Source organism: Urocitellus parryii, chromosome 5 (assembly GCF_045843805.1).
Source record: "Urocitellus parryii isolate mUroPar1 chromosome 5, mUroPar1.hap1, whole genome shotgun sequence".
Classification (NCBI taxonomy): Eukaryota; Metazoa; Chordata; class Mammalia; order Rodentia; family Sciuridae; genus Urocitellus; species Urocitellus parryii.
Window position 1 is genome coordinate 91,851,441 of NC_135535.1, and position 20,957 is coordinate 91,872,397.

At 37.8% G+C, this 20,957-nt stretch overlaps 1 protein-coding gene and 1 pseudogene across 3 annotated transcripts in view; both read right to left on the minus strand.

Moving 5' to 3' along the window:
• Nucleotides 1-20,957, minus strand: part of Pik3c2g (phosphatidylinositol-4-phosphate 3-kinase catalytic subunit type 2 gamma) — a 332,111-nt gene that overhangs the window by 230,927 nt on the left and 80,227 nt on the right. For 2 of the 3 annotated variants that reach the window (XM_026391945.2, XM_026391944.2), the window contains 2 exons: nt 19,316-19,438; nt 12,462-12,593 (listed from right to left, as the gene is read on the minus strand). In XM_026391945.2, the coding sequence (XP_026247730.2) occupies nt 12,462-12,593; nt 19,316-19,438 (255 nt within the window). The remainder of the gene's footprint in view (nt 1-12,461; nt 12,594-19,315; nt 19,439-20,957) is intronic. The other variant, XM_026391946.2, reaches the window with a different exon arrangement.
• Nucleotides 4,424-6,618, minus strand: LOC113185012 (uncharacterized; annotated as a pseudogene).

The window sequence follows — 20,957 nt, forward strand, 5'->3', positions numbered from 1 at the left end:
ATTTCTGTTACACCACATGCATGGTATGTGGAAAACATGGCTGTTTTCATATATCTATACATTTTTCTTCCATGTGAGAATATTGTTTCCACAATGGTTTCTAACAGGTAGCATTTATTTGGAATTGTTGTTACTGATGATTACAGAATTGGACTAAGAATCTCAGATTTATTGTCATGGAGTTATGATTGTCTTAAATCAATAAAGATGTTAACTCTTCAGAGCATTTTTTGCTCCACAGAGTGACTAAATTCCTGAGCATTTAGAGCTATGAGTTCTAAATTTATAGAAAGAGAAGATTTAAATTAGCATAGCATATGATCTGAGAATCAAAATAGTTGTGGAACTTCACAGAGGAAATGTTCCTTCACACATAAATAGAAAGATTATTCATATTCTGAATATTTAAAAATCAGTTGTAAATTACCATAGTAAATGAGAGTGCATACAGGAAAGACTTTAAACAGGGAAGAATTCAGGGATGGTTTTAACAGCTTCAGGAACATCCAAATCCGTAGATCTTGTACGGATTTAAAAAAGAAGCTATACCTGGCTGTGTATATGAATCAGAATATTGCCAAAACATTCCAATATTCACCATAAATAGCATTTGATTTTAATATACTAAATTAAGAATGCAGAAATGAAATTTAACAAAATTAAACTTAAGCTTATAAAGAACTTTAAAACATCTCTTTAATAGTAACAATTTCACCTTGTCATTTAATAGATATCATGCAAAACTTAAAGAAAAAACTCTATTAAATAAAACTTTCTTTAAACTTCTAGTTTTATAAGAGTTGCCTTCTGCATTAATTTTCTACCTAAAGATATAATCAGAAAGTATTTGTCCAATGGGATATAATTGATCATCATTATTGAACAGCTATTTTTATATGACAGAAGAATATTCTTCTTGAAGGATAAGTTTTGATTCTGGTTTATTACTTTGTTTCATCCTCATCCAAAAGAAAAAAAAGCTGGGGGTTTGATATAATACTGCCATAGGACAAGTATTAAAATTTAATTTAATAGGAGTAAGACTTAGAAAAGTACTAATGTAATTTCTTTTTCCTTCTATTTGTTAATAACATTATACTTTTTAAAGAAAATCCTGATGCCGCAGTCTGGCTGGACACAATTCAGGAGCCACTTGTCAAAAGAAACAAACTTTATTTTTAAAACTACAAACGCCAAACAAAACAGCTCCTCAGGAAAAACCCTCAGAGCCCAACTGCCACCACCGGCTTCCACAAGCCTCTCCCACACACCAACCACTACCTCCCACAATCCTCCTGCTCTTGAGGCCGATTGGCTAGGTCGCGTGGGCGGAGCCAAAGAAGTCCCCCAATGAGCAGTTCCGTAGTCTGAAGGGCAGGGAAACAGCCCAATGAACATGACCGCAGAGGAGCCAATCAGCTAGATGTTGCTGGGGCCACTGTGAGCCAATCATCAGCTGGCAGCTTGAAGGGCAGGGAAACAGCCCAATGAACATGACTGCAGAGGAGCCAATCAGCTAGATGTTGCTGGGGCCACTGTGAGCCAATCATCAGCTGGCAGCTTGAAGGGCAGGGAAACAGCCCAATGAACATCACTGCAGAGGAGCCAATCAGCTAGATGTTGCTGGGGCCACTGTGAGCCAATCATCAGCCGGCAGCTGGAAGTTTGCTGGCAGCTGGAAGTTTGCTGGGGCCCCTTTGGCTGTGGCTCTCAACATCCTGAGGAATCTATCAAAACATACAGCTAGACCTTATAAGTGAGATCACCAAAGTCATAACTTACAAGGTCAATATATAAAAAGTAATTATATTTCCCTCTAACAGCAAAGATCATGTGCAACCTCAAATTAAAATTTCTATCTCAAGTCTGATATGGTCAGCATCTGCTGGGATTGTAGGCGGAGGAAGAATTGCTTGAGTCAGGAGTTTTGATGCCAGACTGGACAATAAAGAATGACCAAAACAAAAACAGTTGAACATGGTTGCACATGTCTATAATCCCAGTGACCAAGGATGCTGAGGCAGGAGGATCTTCCAAGGCCAGCTTCAGCAACTTAGCGAGAACTTATCTCACAGAGACTGAGGTTATAGCTTAGTGGCAAAGTGCCCTTGGATTCAATCCCCAGCACCCCTTGAACAAACAAACAAACAAATAAATAAAACCTTCAATATCACATAAAATGGTCCCATAAAATATATCTACAAAAATTCTATAAACAAAACATGTCCACAACTTACAAGCTGAAAATTACAAAGCATGAAATAAATGAAGAAGATTTAAACAAAGATCACATTCATGGCCTGGAAGACCCAACATAGCAAAACAGGATAGTATACTGAGCAGAAGTTTGGGCCTCTACCAATAACGCAGAGTGCTAGCTCAATAAAATAGAGAACCCAGAAAGAGACCAACATGAAGAAACCCAACCGATATTTGACTAAGACATAAAAGCAATTCAATATAGGTAGGGAAGTCTTTAGAAAAACAAATGGTACTGGAACAACTGAACATTTGTAGACAACAGCAAGAGAAACTCAACCTAAAACCTTATACAGTAGTACAAAATTAACAGTATGAATTAGAGATTCAAACATAATAGGTAAACTGTTAAAATAAAATATGAGAGCCAGATGCTGGAGCACATGCCTGAAATCCCAGCAACTCTGGAAGCTGAGGCAGGAGGATTGCAAGTTCAAAGCCAACTTCAGCAACTTAAGGAGGCCCCAAGAAACTCAGTGAGACCCTGTTTCAAAAAATAAAAGGAGAGCTCAGTGGGAAAGTTAACCTGGAAGGAAGGGAGGGAAGAAGGAAGGAAGGAAGGAAAGGAGAAGTGAGGAAGGAGGGATGGGGAGAGAGGAGGAATGGAAGGGAGGGAGGGAGGGAGGGAGGGAAGGAATGGAAAAGAGGGAAGAATAAATATGTAGGACCTACAAGAAAGAAAATGAGGAAGGAAGGAAGGAAGGAAGGAAGGAAGGAAGGAAGGAAGGAAAAATATGCAGGACCTAGAACTTGGTGAAGAGTTCTGAGGCACTATGTAAAAGGGACAAAGAACTGTCATCACAAAAATGACACAGATCAACACAACACAAAAATGCCGCTCCCCACAATGCCAATGTGAAGTTACTCGTGATCACCTCAAAGGCTTGGCAGAGAATTCAAAGTAAACCCATGATTATTTTTATCCTTCTGTACAATATACTATTTAATGTAAGGTAATACTACTTCATGCAGCTCAAAAACTAGGCTCCAAAAGAGGAGGAGTACTAGTAGTAGCAGTAGTAGTAGTCGTCATCAGGCAACAGGGACTAAATCCCTGGTGATGAAGGCGACTCACAGGTAACTGCTGGCTCACCTGTTGACATTTCAGACATTCCACAGTGAATCTTCACATAGTCTTTTATAACATTAAAAATAATATTCCTTCTTTGTGTGTTATTTTTCTTCAGAGTTTAACTTGGTCCTTTAACCCAATTTAGCCTTGCATTTTATTTTGTTTTGATTTTCACTTGACTTTTAGAATATTACTCATGGGGACAGGGCATGCAGAAGCCTAAGGAAGGGTAAGAAGTGAGAAAGCTGAATCCAAGGAAAGAACTGGGACCCAGCCGAGTTAACTGGTCAGGAACACTATCATCCCCATCCCACAGAAAAATAAAGACTACACAGACTGGGATCAGGAAGGTATGAGGATGGGTGCGTTAAGGCCTCAGAAGAAATACTTGTTTAAAAAGCCTCAGCTTTAAATGTGCAGAAGATGTGCAGTTGTGTGTGCAGCCTCCTCTCCTTAAACACAACCCTCTAATCTCCCAACAGACTGTGCTCCTGCTCCTTGGACAGAGGCAACGTCAGGGGACAAAGGTGGCTTTCCAGGTCTTCTCACCCTCACAGTCTAACTGTCCTGACACTGGAAAGCAGTGAGTGTGCACACAGGAAAAACAGAGCTCTTTCATTATTGAAACCACACTCTCCTTTTCCCAAGTACAATCATGAAAGGATGGCAAACTGCTTGCCAAAGAAGCCTGAAGGAAGGTGTGCTTGCATTTCTTCCCGTTTCCTGTATCTCCTCCCAGTTGTGTTTTTGTCTCTGAGGATTGAACCCAGGACCTTGCACGTGAAGCACTGAGCTACACCCCGAGCCTTACCCTCCTCCTGTAAAAAAAAAAAAATATATATATATATATGTATATATATACATATATATATTATATATATAAATGTTATCTCAAGTATATATACTTGAGATAACATTTCAATCTAAACAAAGAAGAAAGATGTGGCTAAGATTTTTCTAAGAGCACAGTAATCAGGAAGTCTCTCTGATGGAGGAGCTCTCCGACATAGAAATCTAGGCTGTGTCCATTTCAAACAGGACTCTTCAGATGACAAATAATGATTGATGACATCTTTCTTCATAGAGATGGGACTAAAGGAGCTTCTCTTGGCATGAATGGCCGTAGGCTGACCACTGATTTTCCTCAGTGGTTACATTAAATTTTTTTTTCCTTAACATGAGTCCTGAGATGTTGACTGAAGCTTTCTCACTTGTGAAAGGTAGCGCTTCCTCGGCTGTGCTGACAAGGTTTCTCCCAGTGTACATCCTTTGGTGCTGAGTGGAGATGAGCTGTGGCTGAAGGCCTTTCCGCACTCACTGTACTTACAGGGCTTCTCTCCAGAGTGGATGATGGCATGCTGGATGAGGTTTGCATTCCTGCAGACAGCTGTCCCACACTCCATGCACTCATAGGGCTGCTCCCCACTGTGAATCTGCTAGTGCCTTGTGAGGTGTGACCATTGGTTGAAGGCCTTCCCACACTCTATGCACTCTCCAGTGTGGATGTTGAAGTGGCAAATGAGTTCTCCTCTGTCACAAAATTCTTTGCATCCGTAGGGTTTTTCTCCAATGTGGGTCATTTAATGCAGGATGAAAGTAGAGTAGTAGGTAAAGCCTTTCCCACATTCACTGCACATGTAAGCTCTCTCCCCAGTGTGGATGTGCTGGTACTGTTTGAGGTGGGACTGAAAGCCTTCCCACACTCCATGCATGTATAGGGCTTCTCCCCAGAATGGATGGTGTAGGCTGAATGAGATCAGCATTCTCACAGAAGGTCTTCCCACACTCACTGCACTCAAAGGGCTCACTCCAATGTGAGTCTGCTGGTGCCACTTGAGATATGACCATTGGCTGAAGGTCTTCCCAACACTCCAGGCACTCATAGGGCTTCTCCCCAGTGTGGAGGATATAGTGTCAAATAAACCCAGCCTATCGTGAAAGGTTTTGCCACATTCTTTGCACACAAAAGGTTTCTCTCCAGTATGGCTCCTGTTATGCAAGACAAAAGTGGAGCAGTGGGTGAAGGCCTTTCCACAATTGCTGTATGCATAAGGCTTCTCCTCACTATGGATTCACTGGTGCCACATAAGGTGAGATCTGCATTGGAAGGTTTTCCCACAATCCAAGCACTCTTAAGGCCTCTCCCCAGTGTGGATCATCTGATGCTGGAGGAGATGTGTTCTCTTAATGAAGGTCTTCCCACACTCTGCCCTCGTAGGGCTACACTCCAGAGTGGATGCATTCATGTCCAAACAAGGAGGAAATTCTTAGTAAACACTTTCTTGCATTCCTTGCATTTGTAGGGATTTCCCACTGCATGCATCAAGGGACCTGTCGCTGGTCCACCTGAGTCACAGACATACAGAGCATCATCTGGAGAGACGTGCAAGGACCTTGAACACATGGCAATGGCTATTTTCACGCCACCATATCCAGGACTCATGTGCTCAGGAAGCTTCTCTATCCCTGGTCTCCAGAGTCTTTTCTGCATTTCAGATGTCCCTTCCTGACCGCTGAGCTGCCCCAACTTAATTCTCTGACGTCCTCTGTGTCAGTTGTTGTTGGTGTGAGCTTCCCTCAGGGCAGGCCAGGCAATCAGGAGTGGGCTCCGTGGTTTCAGGTTTTGTGTTGCTACCTGGACAGGAGCCTTGGGAAAGGTCCCTCTTCTCCTTCTGTAACTCCTGGCTGTGTGCCAACTGGCAGATCCTCTCTGATTTAGACAGGACAGCCTGTGCATGAGGACAAAGGAGGACGCAGGGACCCTGGTGAGAAGAACACCCTCAGTCTAGACTGCAGCTTCAAGACAGGGATGAAAACGGAAACGGAGCTGCCCCCACTTCCCAGAGAAACCAGAAGCCCACAGGTCTCCAGCATCTCATACCAGTATAAGGTCCTCTGGGTCAGGTCTAGCTGCCTCCACTCCTGGGTGAAGGTCATAGCCATATCCTTGAAGGTCACAAACACCCTAAACAGAAGGAGATGAGGTTGGAAGTGGCGTCCAGGGAGGGTGGTAAGACTTGTAACCTCAGGATGCGGCTGGAGGTGTGGCAGGAGACCTCAGGAGGAAGCCTCATTCACCTTTAAGAACCTTTAGAGGCCCAGAGTGCTGGAGGACCCGGACAAGCCGCTCACCTGCTCGGGGTCCAGCAGTGACGCCGCCAAGTTGGGCCATGGACAACCCTGCAGCCCTCCGCGACTCGAGCCTCATTCTCCCCGTGCCCAGTGGGAGGGTGGCCCTGGACACCGGATGGGGTGCCAGAGGCTGCGCCCAAAAGACACGGAGCCATCTTTGTGGCGGCTTAATGTAATTTCTTCCTTTTGACTTTCAGAGTACATGTTCTTTATCCCAAATGACCCCTAATGTCCATCCTGGGAAGAGTTTTTGGATTAGTGTCAGATCACAAGAGGTGGAAGGAGCACAGCTAACACTACACTTGAAGGCCTCAGGTTATACTTTTTCCATAGCAATTTGAAAAATTATTTCTGTCCACAGGAAAGGGTCAACAGAGTGAGGAAAAAAGAGGATGAGACAGATTGAATGGAGGTTGTGGCAAAAGGAAAACTCTGCACTTTCTGGCAATTTGGAACCAAGGAAGCAGAAGACAGAAGAGGAATCAGAGTGAGAATGACAAAGGTGTCCATTTGTCTCTCTTCTGCTTTCAGAAGCAGGTGGGGTGGAGTGGGGTGTAAGGCAAGTGACCTGGCATGGTGCTGAGCACAGACATACAGGCTCCTTTTCCCACTCCCTGATACAGATCCTGGACTAAAGCTACTTCTTGAACCAGTTTTGTACCTACTTGTACCATGGCCATTGAACTTGAGGCAGAAGAAATGCTTGAGTTTAGCTTTATGGGGACTTGTTTGGTTTCTAAGTAGATGAGATGGGATCTAGAAATAAAGATATGGGGGGGGGTGAGTGTGTGTGTGGGGGGGACAGAGAGAGAGTGAGTTCTGGAATAGGGGATCACACGCATGATAGGGATAACAGTCCTCTATGATAGGGCATTTGAGACTGGACCATCCAACCTGGGGTCAACCAGGAGTTATGGGCACACTCAGATGTGTTGATGGTGTCTGCAAGAACTCAAGTTTCCCAAGAAATTCCAGTAAGCCCTGGCAAAGCCTGGGGAACCGAAATTATGAATTACACTAGCAGCAGACGTCAGCTGTAATTGGTAACCACCATCTTAAAAACTGGCTTTGATTAGGATATCAGAATTCACCAGGCCAAAGGATCTATTCCCCACCCCCTTTCTTTGCTAATCTTGTGTATTTTTTCACTTTCTCAGGAAGAGAATTAGGGTTTATTAAAGCTATGTGAGTGACAAAGCATTTTTATCCAAAAGAGACTGCATACTTTTAAAAGCATGATTAAAATTACTGAACTGATTAATACTTTGTCATAGATGGCAAGTTTTTTCTCTTCATTAGTTACAGGGGTGGAGCTCAAGAGGAACAGTGTGATATATTAGTTGCATTTTTTTTCTTCACCTCTAAGTTGAAGAATGTGTTACATTTGTGGTCTTGTTACCTTTATATGTCCTGTTCATGCTTCCTGCTGAAAATCTTAGTGATCCAAACTGGTTCTTACAGAGAAAGAATCTAATAGTAAATAACTGTCATTCCTGTCCTTGAATGGAGTTGGAATAATGAACAGTCACATTAGCCTTAACCCTGAGGAGAGAAATGAAGCCAGAACACTTGATGTAGCAGTGTGTTTAGGGACGTGTATCAGGAAATAGGACACAGGGAGAATGGACGTCTTGCTCTCCAACAGAAACTGTTATGGTTTAGATATATGGTGTCCCCCAAAAGCTCACATGTGAGACAATGCAAGAAGATTCAGAGGTGAAATGATTAGGTTGTAGAATGTGATGTTGGGGTTTACATTTTATCCCTGATGAGCAGAATCCTCTTTCTGCCTTCTGGGCGTCATGTTCTGAGCTGCTGTCCCTTGCCAAGTCTTTCCTCCATGATGTTCTGCCTCACCTTGGGCTCAGAGATATGGAGTTTGCCAACAATGAACTGAACACTTCACCTTTCAAATTGTGAGCCCAAACCATGGTATATATATTTATATATATATATACACACAAATATATAGTATTTATAGTATATAATATTATATACATGTAAACCTGTGATATATATATATATATATATATATATATATATATATATATATATATATAACTGTGAATAAATATATATATATATATATATATCCATCCTTTATGGCCACTCATGGGGGGAGAAAAAACAAGGATTTGAAAACATTTTGAGGCACTCTTTGTATTTGGTATTAGCTAATTTACTTTATTGTAATAGGCTGTAACTGAACATCTTTTAATATGTTTTAGACATAATTTCCATAAAATTTTATAAATGGAAAATACAGGAAATATAGTTAATGGAATTAAGATGTTAAAGGAATAGAGATAAGACCATTGATTGATTCAGAAAGATGATGACTATGGGAACTTTTAATACCAGGCAAGTGGGGATGACCATACTTTTTTATATTATTATTACTACTTTGAAAATATTTGGAGTTTCTTGGACAAAATTAGTGATTTCCAACAAGTTTTCATATAGCTGTGGGATTCTTCTGGAGGTTGAGAGTGGACTTCAGAAGGACGATGGGAAGATGATCATTAGGCTGGACTCTGGGACTGCAAATTCTGTCTATACAACACAAATATGAAATATTTATTATTCTGACACCTTGAAATGTTTGGATATGTTATAATTAGAAAAAGGACTATACTGCTAAGCATAATATTTAAAAATATTTTTCTGGAATATTTTTAAGGATCTTTTCAATTCAAATATGTTACAAGTTTATTGACTAGAATACCCAATCCCAAATTTGTGATCCCAAGAGAACAGATGGGCTGGTTTCTGGGGCCCTTCTTCTTCAATCAATAAAGGAAGGTATTTGAAGAAAATACTTTATCAATTTTAGCTATAGGACTCTATGCATCTATTGCTGGTATTCTAAACTCTAGAACTGGACAACCAGATGACTTGAGGTAATACATGATGTTATAAAATGCTTCTGGATGCTTAATAAGATCATGCCCAAGATCAGAGCCTGGGCAAAGCCTAAACAGGAGCCCTTTAGTGTGGGGAGGTCTTCTCAGTGTGCTCATGAGTAGGGTGAAGCATCTAAAAGCAGGAATGGAGTCAAATTAAGGTAGCAAAGGCTGTGGAGAGAAGTCAGATCTACATCCTGTTTCCTCTGTTTTTATTATCCTGGTGATTTATAGAAAGACTTTTAATCTGATTTTATTATAGAGTTCTTAATCTATAAATGATATTTTTTAATTTAGTTTTGAGGGTCTCTCTTGGACCAGAAGAAAGGATAGTAAGAAATTAATGAAGGACAGTCTTTTCTGTTATTTAATTTTAAAGATGCATCTGAAAAGATTAGCTATAGTAGGGTTAGGCAATTGTCTAAGGAATGAAATTGTTTCAGATTAAGACTTATTTTAGGCCTTTTTTGAAATTCTACAAAGAATTATAATTTTCCCAGGCTTTAACTTACCTTGGGAGCTTTGAAAATATTGATGCTCAGGCAAAACATGACCAATTAAATTAGAACCTTTGCAGAGACTTGAGCTTTAGATTTATTTTATAACTTTCCCAGAAAATTTTATTTTGTTTAATAAGGGCAAAGAATCTCTGTGTTGAAGTAGTTTATCAGAATTTAGAAATGCTAAGTATCTACCACATTATTTGTTGTAAAATTAAATTTGGAATTAAGTTTATCAAAATTGTTGGGTTGAGAATAACACTTTCATCCTGCAGTGTGGAGACACTGTGAATGGAGGTATGGTGAAAGTCTTATCTGCTAAAGAAGAGAATAAAATTTTGTTGGCCAAGTTTTCCTTTGGACTTGAGATATTCCTTTTTTATAAAATTGAAGAAGAGTTTGCATGTTTGAAAATGTAGAAGTTAATTTTTATTTTTAGACATTATTGATGCAGCCATAAGTGACACATCTGAGTTTAATCACTATTGATTCTTTAGAAACTCACTTCTGGAAACCACAAAGAGACAGGAAGCCTATTTTTCAGGTTAAATGCATGTTGGAAAAATAATGATGTAAGTGCTCATTACAACTCCACATGGCTAGCTAAGGGCAATTCAAACTATAATAAAAGATCCAATATCAAATGTTTATGAGTAAGGGTCATTTTATGAACGGAAATGAAATTAAGACACTAATTTACTGTGATCTGGAAATATCTGCATCAAATAAGTTGGATCAGAATCTCTGTAAATTGTAAATGAGCAAAGTAGGAGTCAATGCTTCTCCCCAATTCCCACCATGATGGATTTCTGATGCCTCAAAAATATCCATATTTCTTTGTTTAGTTCAGTAGAGAAGTAGATGTTCTTTTTCATGAGATACAGTCGATTGGAAATATATTTACAAATTGCTTACTGAAGTACTTTATGAAGTAAACTGTATTTTCTGATGTGTCATCATCCCAAATTTTGTTACTTTTCCTTACAAAATTGTCTCCTAGGATTAGTCTCAGAGAGCGTTCCTCATACAAACCCACCTATGAAAAATTTACCATTGGATAGTGATATGAAAAAAAAACACAGAAGCTATACTTTTACTATCAATACCATCTAAAACAAGCTTTGACAGTGATTTTAAAGAAAAATTCCAACTTATTATATATTTAATATTTATTGGTTGATATTGCACATTGGGAGAGAATAACATGGATATAATGTTTTTTCAATAAATAGCTAGAAATATTATTCTAGGAAAATGGCAGATCTTAACTGTTGATACTGTTGTTGAAATCTTAAGGAAATCACTCATGAAAGGAAGGACACCTGTATTGCTGCTCCTAGTGAGTAAGTAATGAAAATTCAAATCAGATTTTTGAAATGTCTGCTAACAGCAGTAGATATTCTTTGTAAGGCTAAACTGTTTCTTGTAGACTTTTGCAATGATATTTCATTTAAAACCACCTATAGGGATTGATTTTTTTTCCCTGATTCAATTCAGGAAACAAACCTATATTGATTGCCTATTTATATGAGGCATTAAGTTAGATGATAGACATTACAGAGATAAAAACATTCCCCATCCTCAAGGTCCACACACGTGGAAATGGGAATGGGCTAAAGTAGGAAAATAAATAATAGAGCAAGACACACACACACATACACACACACACACATTCTCCCTCTCTCTCTCTCTCTCTCTCTCTCTCTCTCTCTTTCTCTCTCTCTCTCTCTGACTAGAATGAATGCAAAGAAGAAAATTTTAAAGATTTATCATGGTTGCTTTGATAATTTTTCTCAATTGACTAGGTTTGGGAACTAAAAAATGATGAAGAATTATCATAACATTTCTGTATTGCCAAATCTTTTTTTTTTAAACACAACGGCATAAACATACTTCATAATGATATTAACATAACAATCTAGGTTTTAATTTTTTGAGGATTCTGTATTTTACCACTTGATTCTAAAGCAAGTTGGTATAGTATAAAAATAAATTGATTTTAAAGTATTCTTTACTTAGTAACAATCATTAGTTAAAATATTCTAAATATTAATTATTCCAAAATGAATGGTTAAATTGACAGTAAATTTTGCAATGACATCAGTTCTGACAGAATATTTAAACTCATAGTTGGCTTACTTTTTTGGAAAAATCACCCTAAAGTTACCAAATATTGCTTCTTGGCAACAAAAAAAGTTAGTAACCAGTTATATATAGTATAGTTTTCCTTTAGTCAGAATTTCACAAGGCATACTTTTTTCTAAATCACAATATTAATCCAAATCATTTTGAATTACTATTTCCAGAGAAATTGGCTTCTCAGAGAAGAAAAAGCAATTGAGATTGGTCATGCTAATACCTTTTCATTGTAAATGACCTGGCTGACAAGCTGAGCATGAGGCCTGCTTCTAAAACCATTTCTACGGTTTTGCTTTTCAGTTCTGCTTTCAATAGTCATGATTTATACTGAGCTACCTCATTTCAGAATAAAATGTCCTCTTGATTTTTCTCATTATGCCATATACTGCAAAATATTTAGTTCCAAGAAGGTTTTATTGAAATGGGAGGTTTACTAATCACAAATGATATACTTACTTTTTTGGAAACAATGGAAGACAGGTCCAGGCCAGTAAATCTGCATTGTTGGTTGCACAGTCAGTTCCAAACAGTTTTATAGTGAGCATGGATTCCCTTGGAAGTGATTTTATTTCAAGAGGAAAATTGATCCTGAAAATAAAAGAAGTAACATAATTGGTTCAGTCATAATGGTATTTTTTGTAAATATTTTCTTAGAATATCATGATTTGGAACAAAATTATTTAACTATTTGAATTGAGGTATCCTTTGAAATTTTCTAATTCTATAAAAATAAAAATATAAAAGACATAGGGTAATGAAATTCTTTACTGAATAAATGGTAATTATATTTATAATTTTGACATATAGTTGAATTTTTAAAAATATATAATAACTTCTGTATTTACCTTCAAGTTATTGGAAGCATGGAGGAAAGAATGACTACATTTGTCTTAGAGGGTTGGAAAAAGGAGATGATTTGAAAGGATTCTTAAGAGGAAGGTGGGTTGGCTATAATGAGATGGAGATTTGGAAAAGAATATTCCAGGAAGGGAAAGGTATACAGAAAAGGGCATGTGTGCATAAAAAGACCAGGCATATCAGTTATGGTGAGTGGCTCACTGCCCAGAGTACAAGAGATGAGTTCAGCTGGCAAGAGAAGTTTTGAAGGATACAATTAGAAAGATAAGTGTTTGCCAGAATGCCCAAGAGCTCTGCCTGCCAGGCAAAGAAATTTGAACTTTTCCCGAAGGGCAGAAGGAAATATTTGAAAGAGAGATCCAGAAGTATAGAAAGTTGTTTTTAATTTTAAATTTGGACTGTCCTTGGTGATGATGAGGCCTGGGATTATGGAGGATGATCGCTGAAATGTAAAGCCTGTGCAGTCCCTGGATATGTTAAGGTCAAGGTGCTCTTATCTCAGGTTCTGATGGATTGTAGATAACGGAGAAAAAAGAAAAGAAAAGAAAAGAAAAAAAAAACATCTAAGGATAAATAGAATTGTCAATGTCGAGGAAACTTGAATTTCAGTGTTGAAGCCATCCATATATGTATGGGAGTGTCTAGAAGGTTATACATGATGGATCAGTTTGGAGGGATATTATGTGAGTGTCATGAGTGGCTGTGAAGAAAGAGCTCAGAAACCTGACATTGTTCCCTGGGATTCCTCCTTGTGGGCAGGGAGACAGCAGCTTTTCTTTCTGTTCTGGAGTTATCTTGATTGAGCAAAAGTGATCAAGGTTCTTTAACAGGAGCCTCAGGGGAAGCATAATGTTTCGGAAAAAAAATATATGAAGCAAAGAAACAGAAAAATATTTTTCAAGAGGCTGAGATAGAGGAATATGTTTACCAGAAGATGAGAATTCTAGGGCTAAATGGGAAAAACGGAACAATGATTGACAGGGGAAGAGTGAGAGGATCTGAGTCATCAAGGAAGAGATGACTAAAGGAAAGTGACTAGAAGCTTGCCTTGGAGGATACTGATGGTGTGAGGAGTCTGGAATATGAGTAGAGTCCACTGGCCTTGTGATTTATAATTGGACTTTGATGTCAGGTTATCTACATAGCAGGTGATTATTAAAGGACTGATGATGACCAAATCCTATTGTCCCATTAAAATGTGCTGACAACGTTTGCCCCCACTACTACCATGGAGGGCTCAGATATCAAAAATCTTCTCCTACTAGGAGTTGGCTTTCTGATCTAGAGGAAGGTGGGCTGGTTATAATGAGATGGAGATTTGGAAAAGAATATTCCAGGAAGGGAAAGGTATACAGAAAAGGGCATGTGTGCATAAAAGACCAGGCATATACCAGTTACGGTGAGGGAGCAGGCCTTTCTCAGTTTTCAAGTGAAACCTTTGTGACCCCCTTTTGCAGTTCCTGTGCAGCATCCAGCCTCAGGGACAAGGGAAAATCAATTCAGCCCAGTGATGATTGACACTTGACTGGCATCATAGTACTGGAATAGGACAACAAAATTCCAATGGAAATTCCAGTTTTTAGATTATGAAGTAGCAAGAAAATTTTAACTGACTGATAGGCAACAGAGAAGAAAGAGGAAATTGACATGGAAATAATAGGCACAATGTGTACAATTAAGGTCATGATGTCATGAAGTTAATATTAACTGTGAAATACTAATATATAAGCTGTGTGTGGGGAGGATGATTCCAAATTTTGGGTGTGTGTGTGTGTGTGTGTGTGTGTGTGTGTATTCAAAAATTAGCCCTATTGACAAATTAGATGTTCCTCCTTAAACAATATATTCATTCAACCTTTCTAAGCTTTATTTTTCATTATCCATAAAATGAAACAGCTATTAAATAATACAATATTTGGCAAATGGTATGTTGTATAATAGAATATTCATTTATCCCATTATTAACCATTGTGCCCTGAAGTCTCACCTGTATCAAAAATACATTTTTTTTTGACTGATGAAATTCAATTCTAGTGAAAAGGGATAGGAATAAAGGAAAGACTATAGTGAGGAAAATATTTTTAAAAACTGTAAAATTTATATTTATTAAAATATTAAAATGTTGGCTGGGCATGTGGCACATATCTGTAATCCTAGAGGCTGGGGAGGCTGAGACAGGAGAATTGTGAGTTCAAAGCCAGCCTCAGAAAAAGCGAGGCACTAAGCAGCTCAGTGAGAACCTGTCTCTAAATAAAGCATAAAATAGGGCTGGGGATGTGGCTCAGTGGCCAAGTGCCCCTGAGTTCAATCCCTGGTACACCCTCCCCCCCAAAATTAAAATATTACATGCTTATATGTCTAAAACTAAGTCCTTTCTTTTATATTCTTTCATACTCATAATACTTATTACAGATAAAGTGGACATATTTCTTAGCTTAAAAATGTTCTGAAATGCAACATAAAATGTTGATGATACCATGGAAAGCACAGTAATTTCTTGATGTTCTTTCTTTTACCTATAATTGACTTTCCATTAGATTTTCATATTTCTGTGTAGGATAGAAGCTGGAATTTCACTTTATTTCTATCATAATGTAGAATGTTCTTTCCCCCATTAGATTGAGCTTTTTCATGTGTAACATCACTTGTTAGTGAGCTTTTCATATTAAGAATGACCAAAATTAGATAAGTTACAGTTCATAGTTCATAGTTACTGCCAACTTTCATTTTTATAATGAAAATAAATACTTCTGTGGAAAGAATATATGCTTTATAAATAGTTATTTATTCACTTTTGAATATGTATGGATTTAAAGAGCCAGAATAATATCACAGGCACTGGAAATCTTTTTTTTTTTAAACTTCTTTATGTCTGCTTAAAAAACAAAGAAAATGAATCCTTTGTCTATATAAAAAAAAGGATAAAAAATACTTCATGGGTCAATTCAGTAAGAGGAGTCAGATTGCTTATTTTATCCAAGGAACTGACACAGAAGGATCTCAAATTTTAACTATATTTTTACCTTACTATATACTGTTTCAAATGAGTAATTACTAAAACTTTTATTATAATTTTTCTTATATATAATATCATTTTCCTAAAAAAGCAAAGTGAATTTTAGTAGTGAAAATGGGGGAGATCTAAAGCTTCATTGTTTAGAACTCTCCTATTAATACAGGTATAAAATGGAAACACCAGACTAAAGAGATCCTTGACTCCTGCAAGGACTTTGACTTTTGCCAGAGTGAAATGGGACAGGATGACATTTTTGGATTTTTTTTTAAAAAAAACAAGAATGGCAGGGGCTGACTTATATTTTTAAAGAGATTTGTTTTAGCTGTGGTGTGAGAAGAACTCTAAAGGTTAAAGAGGAGTTGGAGATTATCAGATGACTATTGAGGGCACATACAGGAGACTTGATGGTAGCCCAGACCAGAGGTAATTGGAAGTAATGTGGATATATTTTGAGAAGGATAGCCAGTAGGATATCCTGGACATGGGGGTTAGAGAAAGACAATTCAAGGTAAAAATTTGGACCTGGACAATGAAAATGAGAACTGATTGTTTAAAGCAGGGGAACAGTTTAGAATGTAAGATTAGCAATTTCATTTTAGATACATTGAGTGGGTAAGTGTGGAGTCCGTGACTGATGTCTGGGTTGGTGATATAGATTAGATAGTTGTTGGCATTATGTTTAAAGGGTGTGATTTTAAGGGAAAAAAAACTAAGGGAGTAAGAACATATACAACAGAGAAGAGTGAAGGACCAAGATCATGATGGGTCTGGGAGAAGAAAAGGAAGTGGAGAAGGAATGGCCTGTGGGGTTGGAGCGAGCCAAGTGGAGTGAATTTCAAGATGGAGCGTGAGATCTATAGTGCTTCTGACAGGCCACAATGACACTGGAGGAATCAGCATTGGATTTAGCTGTGCAGGTCACTACTAAGTCTGATGAGTGATTTTAGTGAAGCAGAAGTGATAAAAACATAATTGAACCGATTTTTAAAGCAGAGGGAAGAAACTGAAGAAAGTGAAAACCTGGGAAGCTTTTGGCTATAAAGCAGAGGAAGATAAAGGGTTGACTGCTGGCAGGAGATGAGATGAGGTTCAGATTATTTTTGGTTACTGTAAATATGAGCACTACTCATGGGCTGTAAATACTCTTCCCAAGTGTTCACTTGTAAAAAACAGTAAGTAAAACACCAGCCCAGGAGTGGGAGTGGGTCTGAATGCCAGTGTTTCCATTTACTAGTTGTGGACCTTGGGACAAGTGAATTAATTTCATAAACATCGATTTTATGGTATATAAAATGGGAATGACAATACCTGCCTCATATTTTTGTTGTAAAATTGATACTAGATAGTATAATTTGAGAGTATATTGTGGTGGTTAGGATATATAAGGTGGCCAAAAATCTATGTCAAGCCCTACTAAACCACAAAGTTTTGTCTTTAAATTTGTAATCTAGCAATGAAGTGTGCTCTAAATTATAGTAAAATGAGCACAGGTTGAGGAAGTATATAAGGGCATCCAGCAAAACAGTAAATAAATATGTTTAATGGAAATGAAATGAAAAATAATTCTAGGCTGAAATAACTAACTCTATTGGAGGAACAAAAGAATCTCTCATGGGAAAAATAACACTTGAACAGTCTTCATAAAAGAAAAATATGTGATTTTTTGAAATTATTTTTAATTTATTCTGATGTTTTCTATGAAATTGACTTTAGAATTATATTTGTTTCTTGAATGTCTATGTGATATCACGAATCTGAGTTGAAAGTAAATATGATTTTTGGAAATAACCAGGAATAACTTTTAGTTAAGTCAGAAGAATAATTTTAGTGATTGAGTTGGTTAATAACACTTTCAAGGAGTTATGTGTTACCAAAAATGTATGAATTTGCCCAATAACATTGATGGGATTTTTACTCTAACTTCTTCTGCTTTAGCTGCTGAAGATTGAAGAAAATTTTTAAAAATCTTTGCATTAGTTGGTAGAAGCAAATAAAAAGATAAACAAGTCCAATAAGTACCTTCAGAGAGAAGTTCATAGTTCCAACCAAGGAACAAAAGCAAAGGTTGACAGTTTTATCTAGTGGTATAAGAAGGGTTTATAAAGGAGGTGGAAGATAATTAGGTGTTCTCAAGGTAAGCAAGTGGCAGCACTATATCTTGTTACATGGAGGACTCCTAGTAGAGATGTGACTCCTTGGTTCCTTCTAAGATCAGAAGTCGTCAGTGGATAGTTGCTGCTGCAGGGCGTGAGACTAATTCTAGGAATCAAGGTACAGAGGGTAGATAGGGGCCAAAGCACTGTTACCTTAAAAGACTTGGAAAGCCACTGAAGAATTTCACAAGCAGAACTGATTCAGTACACGAGAAAGGGTGTTGTAATGGAAAGTTAGGTCTTTGGCCAAAAGAATTTAAAAAGTTCAAAGGAGAAATAAAGATTGTAAAAGTCCCAGAACAAAAAAGATTTGGTTGAGGAGGTGAGTATCATGCTACTTGAGAACTGAAGGTCTTACACTATGTTTCAGGGCACAGTCTCCTCTGAAATGTGGTGACACCCGAGCAGGATAATGCTGCTAATACCATCCGCTGATTTCTAGAAGTCACGACATATATTTTTTAATGGGAAAGCATAATACTGGGAGTCAAGTTATTTTCCAAGAAAGCTAGACCTTCTGAAAGAGCTGAAGGAGAATGGGCTGGGAGACTTTTTTTATTTGAGATGGCAGACTATTGATCTCAGTGAAGCAGCAGAGATCACAGAAAAATGACTGACAGGGAGTAAAGCAGTGGGATACTGTCATGGGAGAGGAAAGAAAAGCAGCAGTAACCTTGAAAATGGCCAGGATGAGGCCTGTGAGCCCCCTGAGATTCTACTACTCGGGAGGAAGAAGGCAGGGAAAGCTTGAGAAGGTACTTTACCCTTTTGACATAATAAATCTCTACTAGAGGAGGAAATAAGAGCTGCTCACCCTAACTTACATATGAGTTTGCACAATCCATGGGTGTTTATTATAAAAATGTCTTGATTACTTAAGCAAATAGGCAATTGGTTTGTGAGAGAAAATGGAGATTACATATATCATTAGGCAATTTGTTTTTAAATGTGTATTTTCCCCAGCCCTGAATCAAATATTCCTATTACCCATAGCGTGTGAATGATTAATAACTCTGCTCCTTTTTCTAATTTCCCCTTTTTCCCCTCAATTCAATAGTGTGGATTGGACACTTGTCTAGGTTTTTAAATGGACTTTTAACCTGTTGAATTGGCCATCAGATATCTATTAGCACTAGCATATTTATCACACCACTGAATCCCATCAACTGGCGTCATCTATTTTTTTTTTAAATCACTCCCTTTTCTAACAAAAAGAAAAAAAAAAGAAAAAAGGCTGACTTTTATTAGATAAATGATCCCGCTAGGATAATGATTGAACTTACGTTTCATTCCAGTTGACTAAGAAAAAAAATAATTTTTTGACTGGAATATTTCTGTAGTTTCTCACTTGGCACAGCTTCTTCCCAGCATATGTAAGCCAGCAGGAGAAAGAAAATGCTTTATAGCTAAAAAGAAACAACATTGATTCAATAAGCTGAATGCTTTAAAGGAAATAGCTTGCTAAATGGGTCAATTATTTTTATAGTCTAAAGTCAAATGATAAAGTGGTGTTTGCTTGTATAAAGTGTGCTTTACAGGTTACTTTAAGAATTTATATTGGGTATATCAGCAAGATTGTAGAGTAGGAACCCCAAGGCCCACCTTTCCCTGTCCATAGCCACACCAGTTCAACAATACACTGATCAATTCCCTTTTGGGAAATCCAGAAAGCAGTGAAGAGGCTCCTATACCACTATACCCAAGGTGTATAGGAGGGCACAAATAGCCACATCAAAGCTGGAAGGAAAATTCATGTCACTCACTTGCCAGAGTCCCTCCCCAGGCAAAGAGGGACATCATGGAGGAAGTTCCCCACTCCTGGCTTTGCCCTGGAGACTGAAAGAGAAGACTGGAACTTATATCTAACACCAGACTTTGTGGGGCAAGACAATTCAAGGGACTTGTTTCCTGTATCTCATTGTAGGCAGGAAAGGCCACCACCAGGTTGAGGACTGCTAAGAGCAATGGCGGTGGTATGAACTAGCACATCAACATCATGAATATCCCAACTCAGCATAAAAGGAAGAGAAGAATTTCTTTCTTTCTGTCCATAAACTTTCTAAAAAACATATTTGAATTTACAAATATGTTTATTTGTATTTTCTTACTGATTTTTAACTTATCACACTGCAGAAAGTGAATGAGATCTATATTATATAGGTTATTTGAAGTCTCTTTTTGGTCATTTAAAATAGATGTTTCATGTAGGCTTGAGAGGAATTTGTATTTCTAAATTATTTCCTCTAGGGTACAATACAAATTTATTGGATCATGCTTGTTAGTTGTATTTGCTCATTCTTCTGTATTTTTCCCAATGTGTCTCATTAATCTATCAGTTCCTGAGAGAGGAATATTTGACATCATCCGCCATTAGAGTAGCTCTGTCAATCTTTCCTTGCATTTTTGTCAACTGTTTTACTTTGTTTCATCTTTCTAATGAATTGAATATTTCCTACCATGTAGTGACTTTATATTTAATAATGCTTTTTGATTCAGAGTCCATTATGTTAATCTATATATCAATGTTTGGTTGGTGAGTGCAAGGTATTTATATTGAAAGATATTGCATATGTCTCCCATACATTTCTTAACATGGTAATGTAATGAGCCAAGTTTATAAATGAATCTTCAGCAATGTGAGTGAAAGATATAATTCTACACATGTGCTTTCTTTTTTTTTATTTATTTATTTATTTATTTATTTTTATTGGTCGTTCATAACATTACATAGTTCTTAATACATCATATTACACGGTTTGATTCAAGTGGATTATGAACTCCCGCTTTTACCCCGTATACAAATTGCTGTATCACATCAGTTACCCTTCCATTGATTGACATATTGCCTTTCTAGTGTCTGATGTATTCTACTGTCTGTCCTATTGTCTACTATCCCCCCTCCCCTCCCCTCCCCTCCCCTCCCCT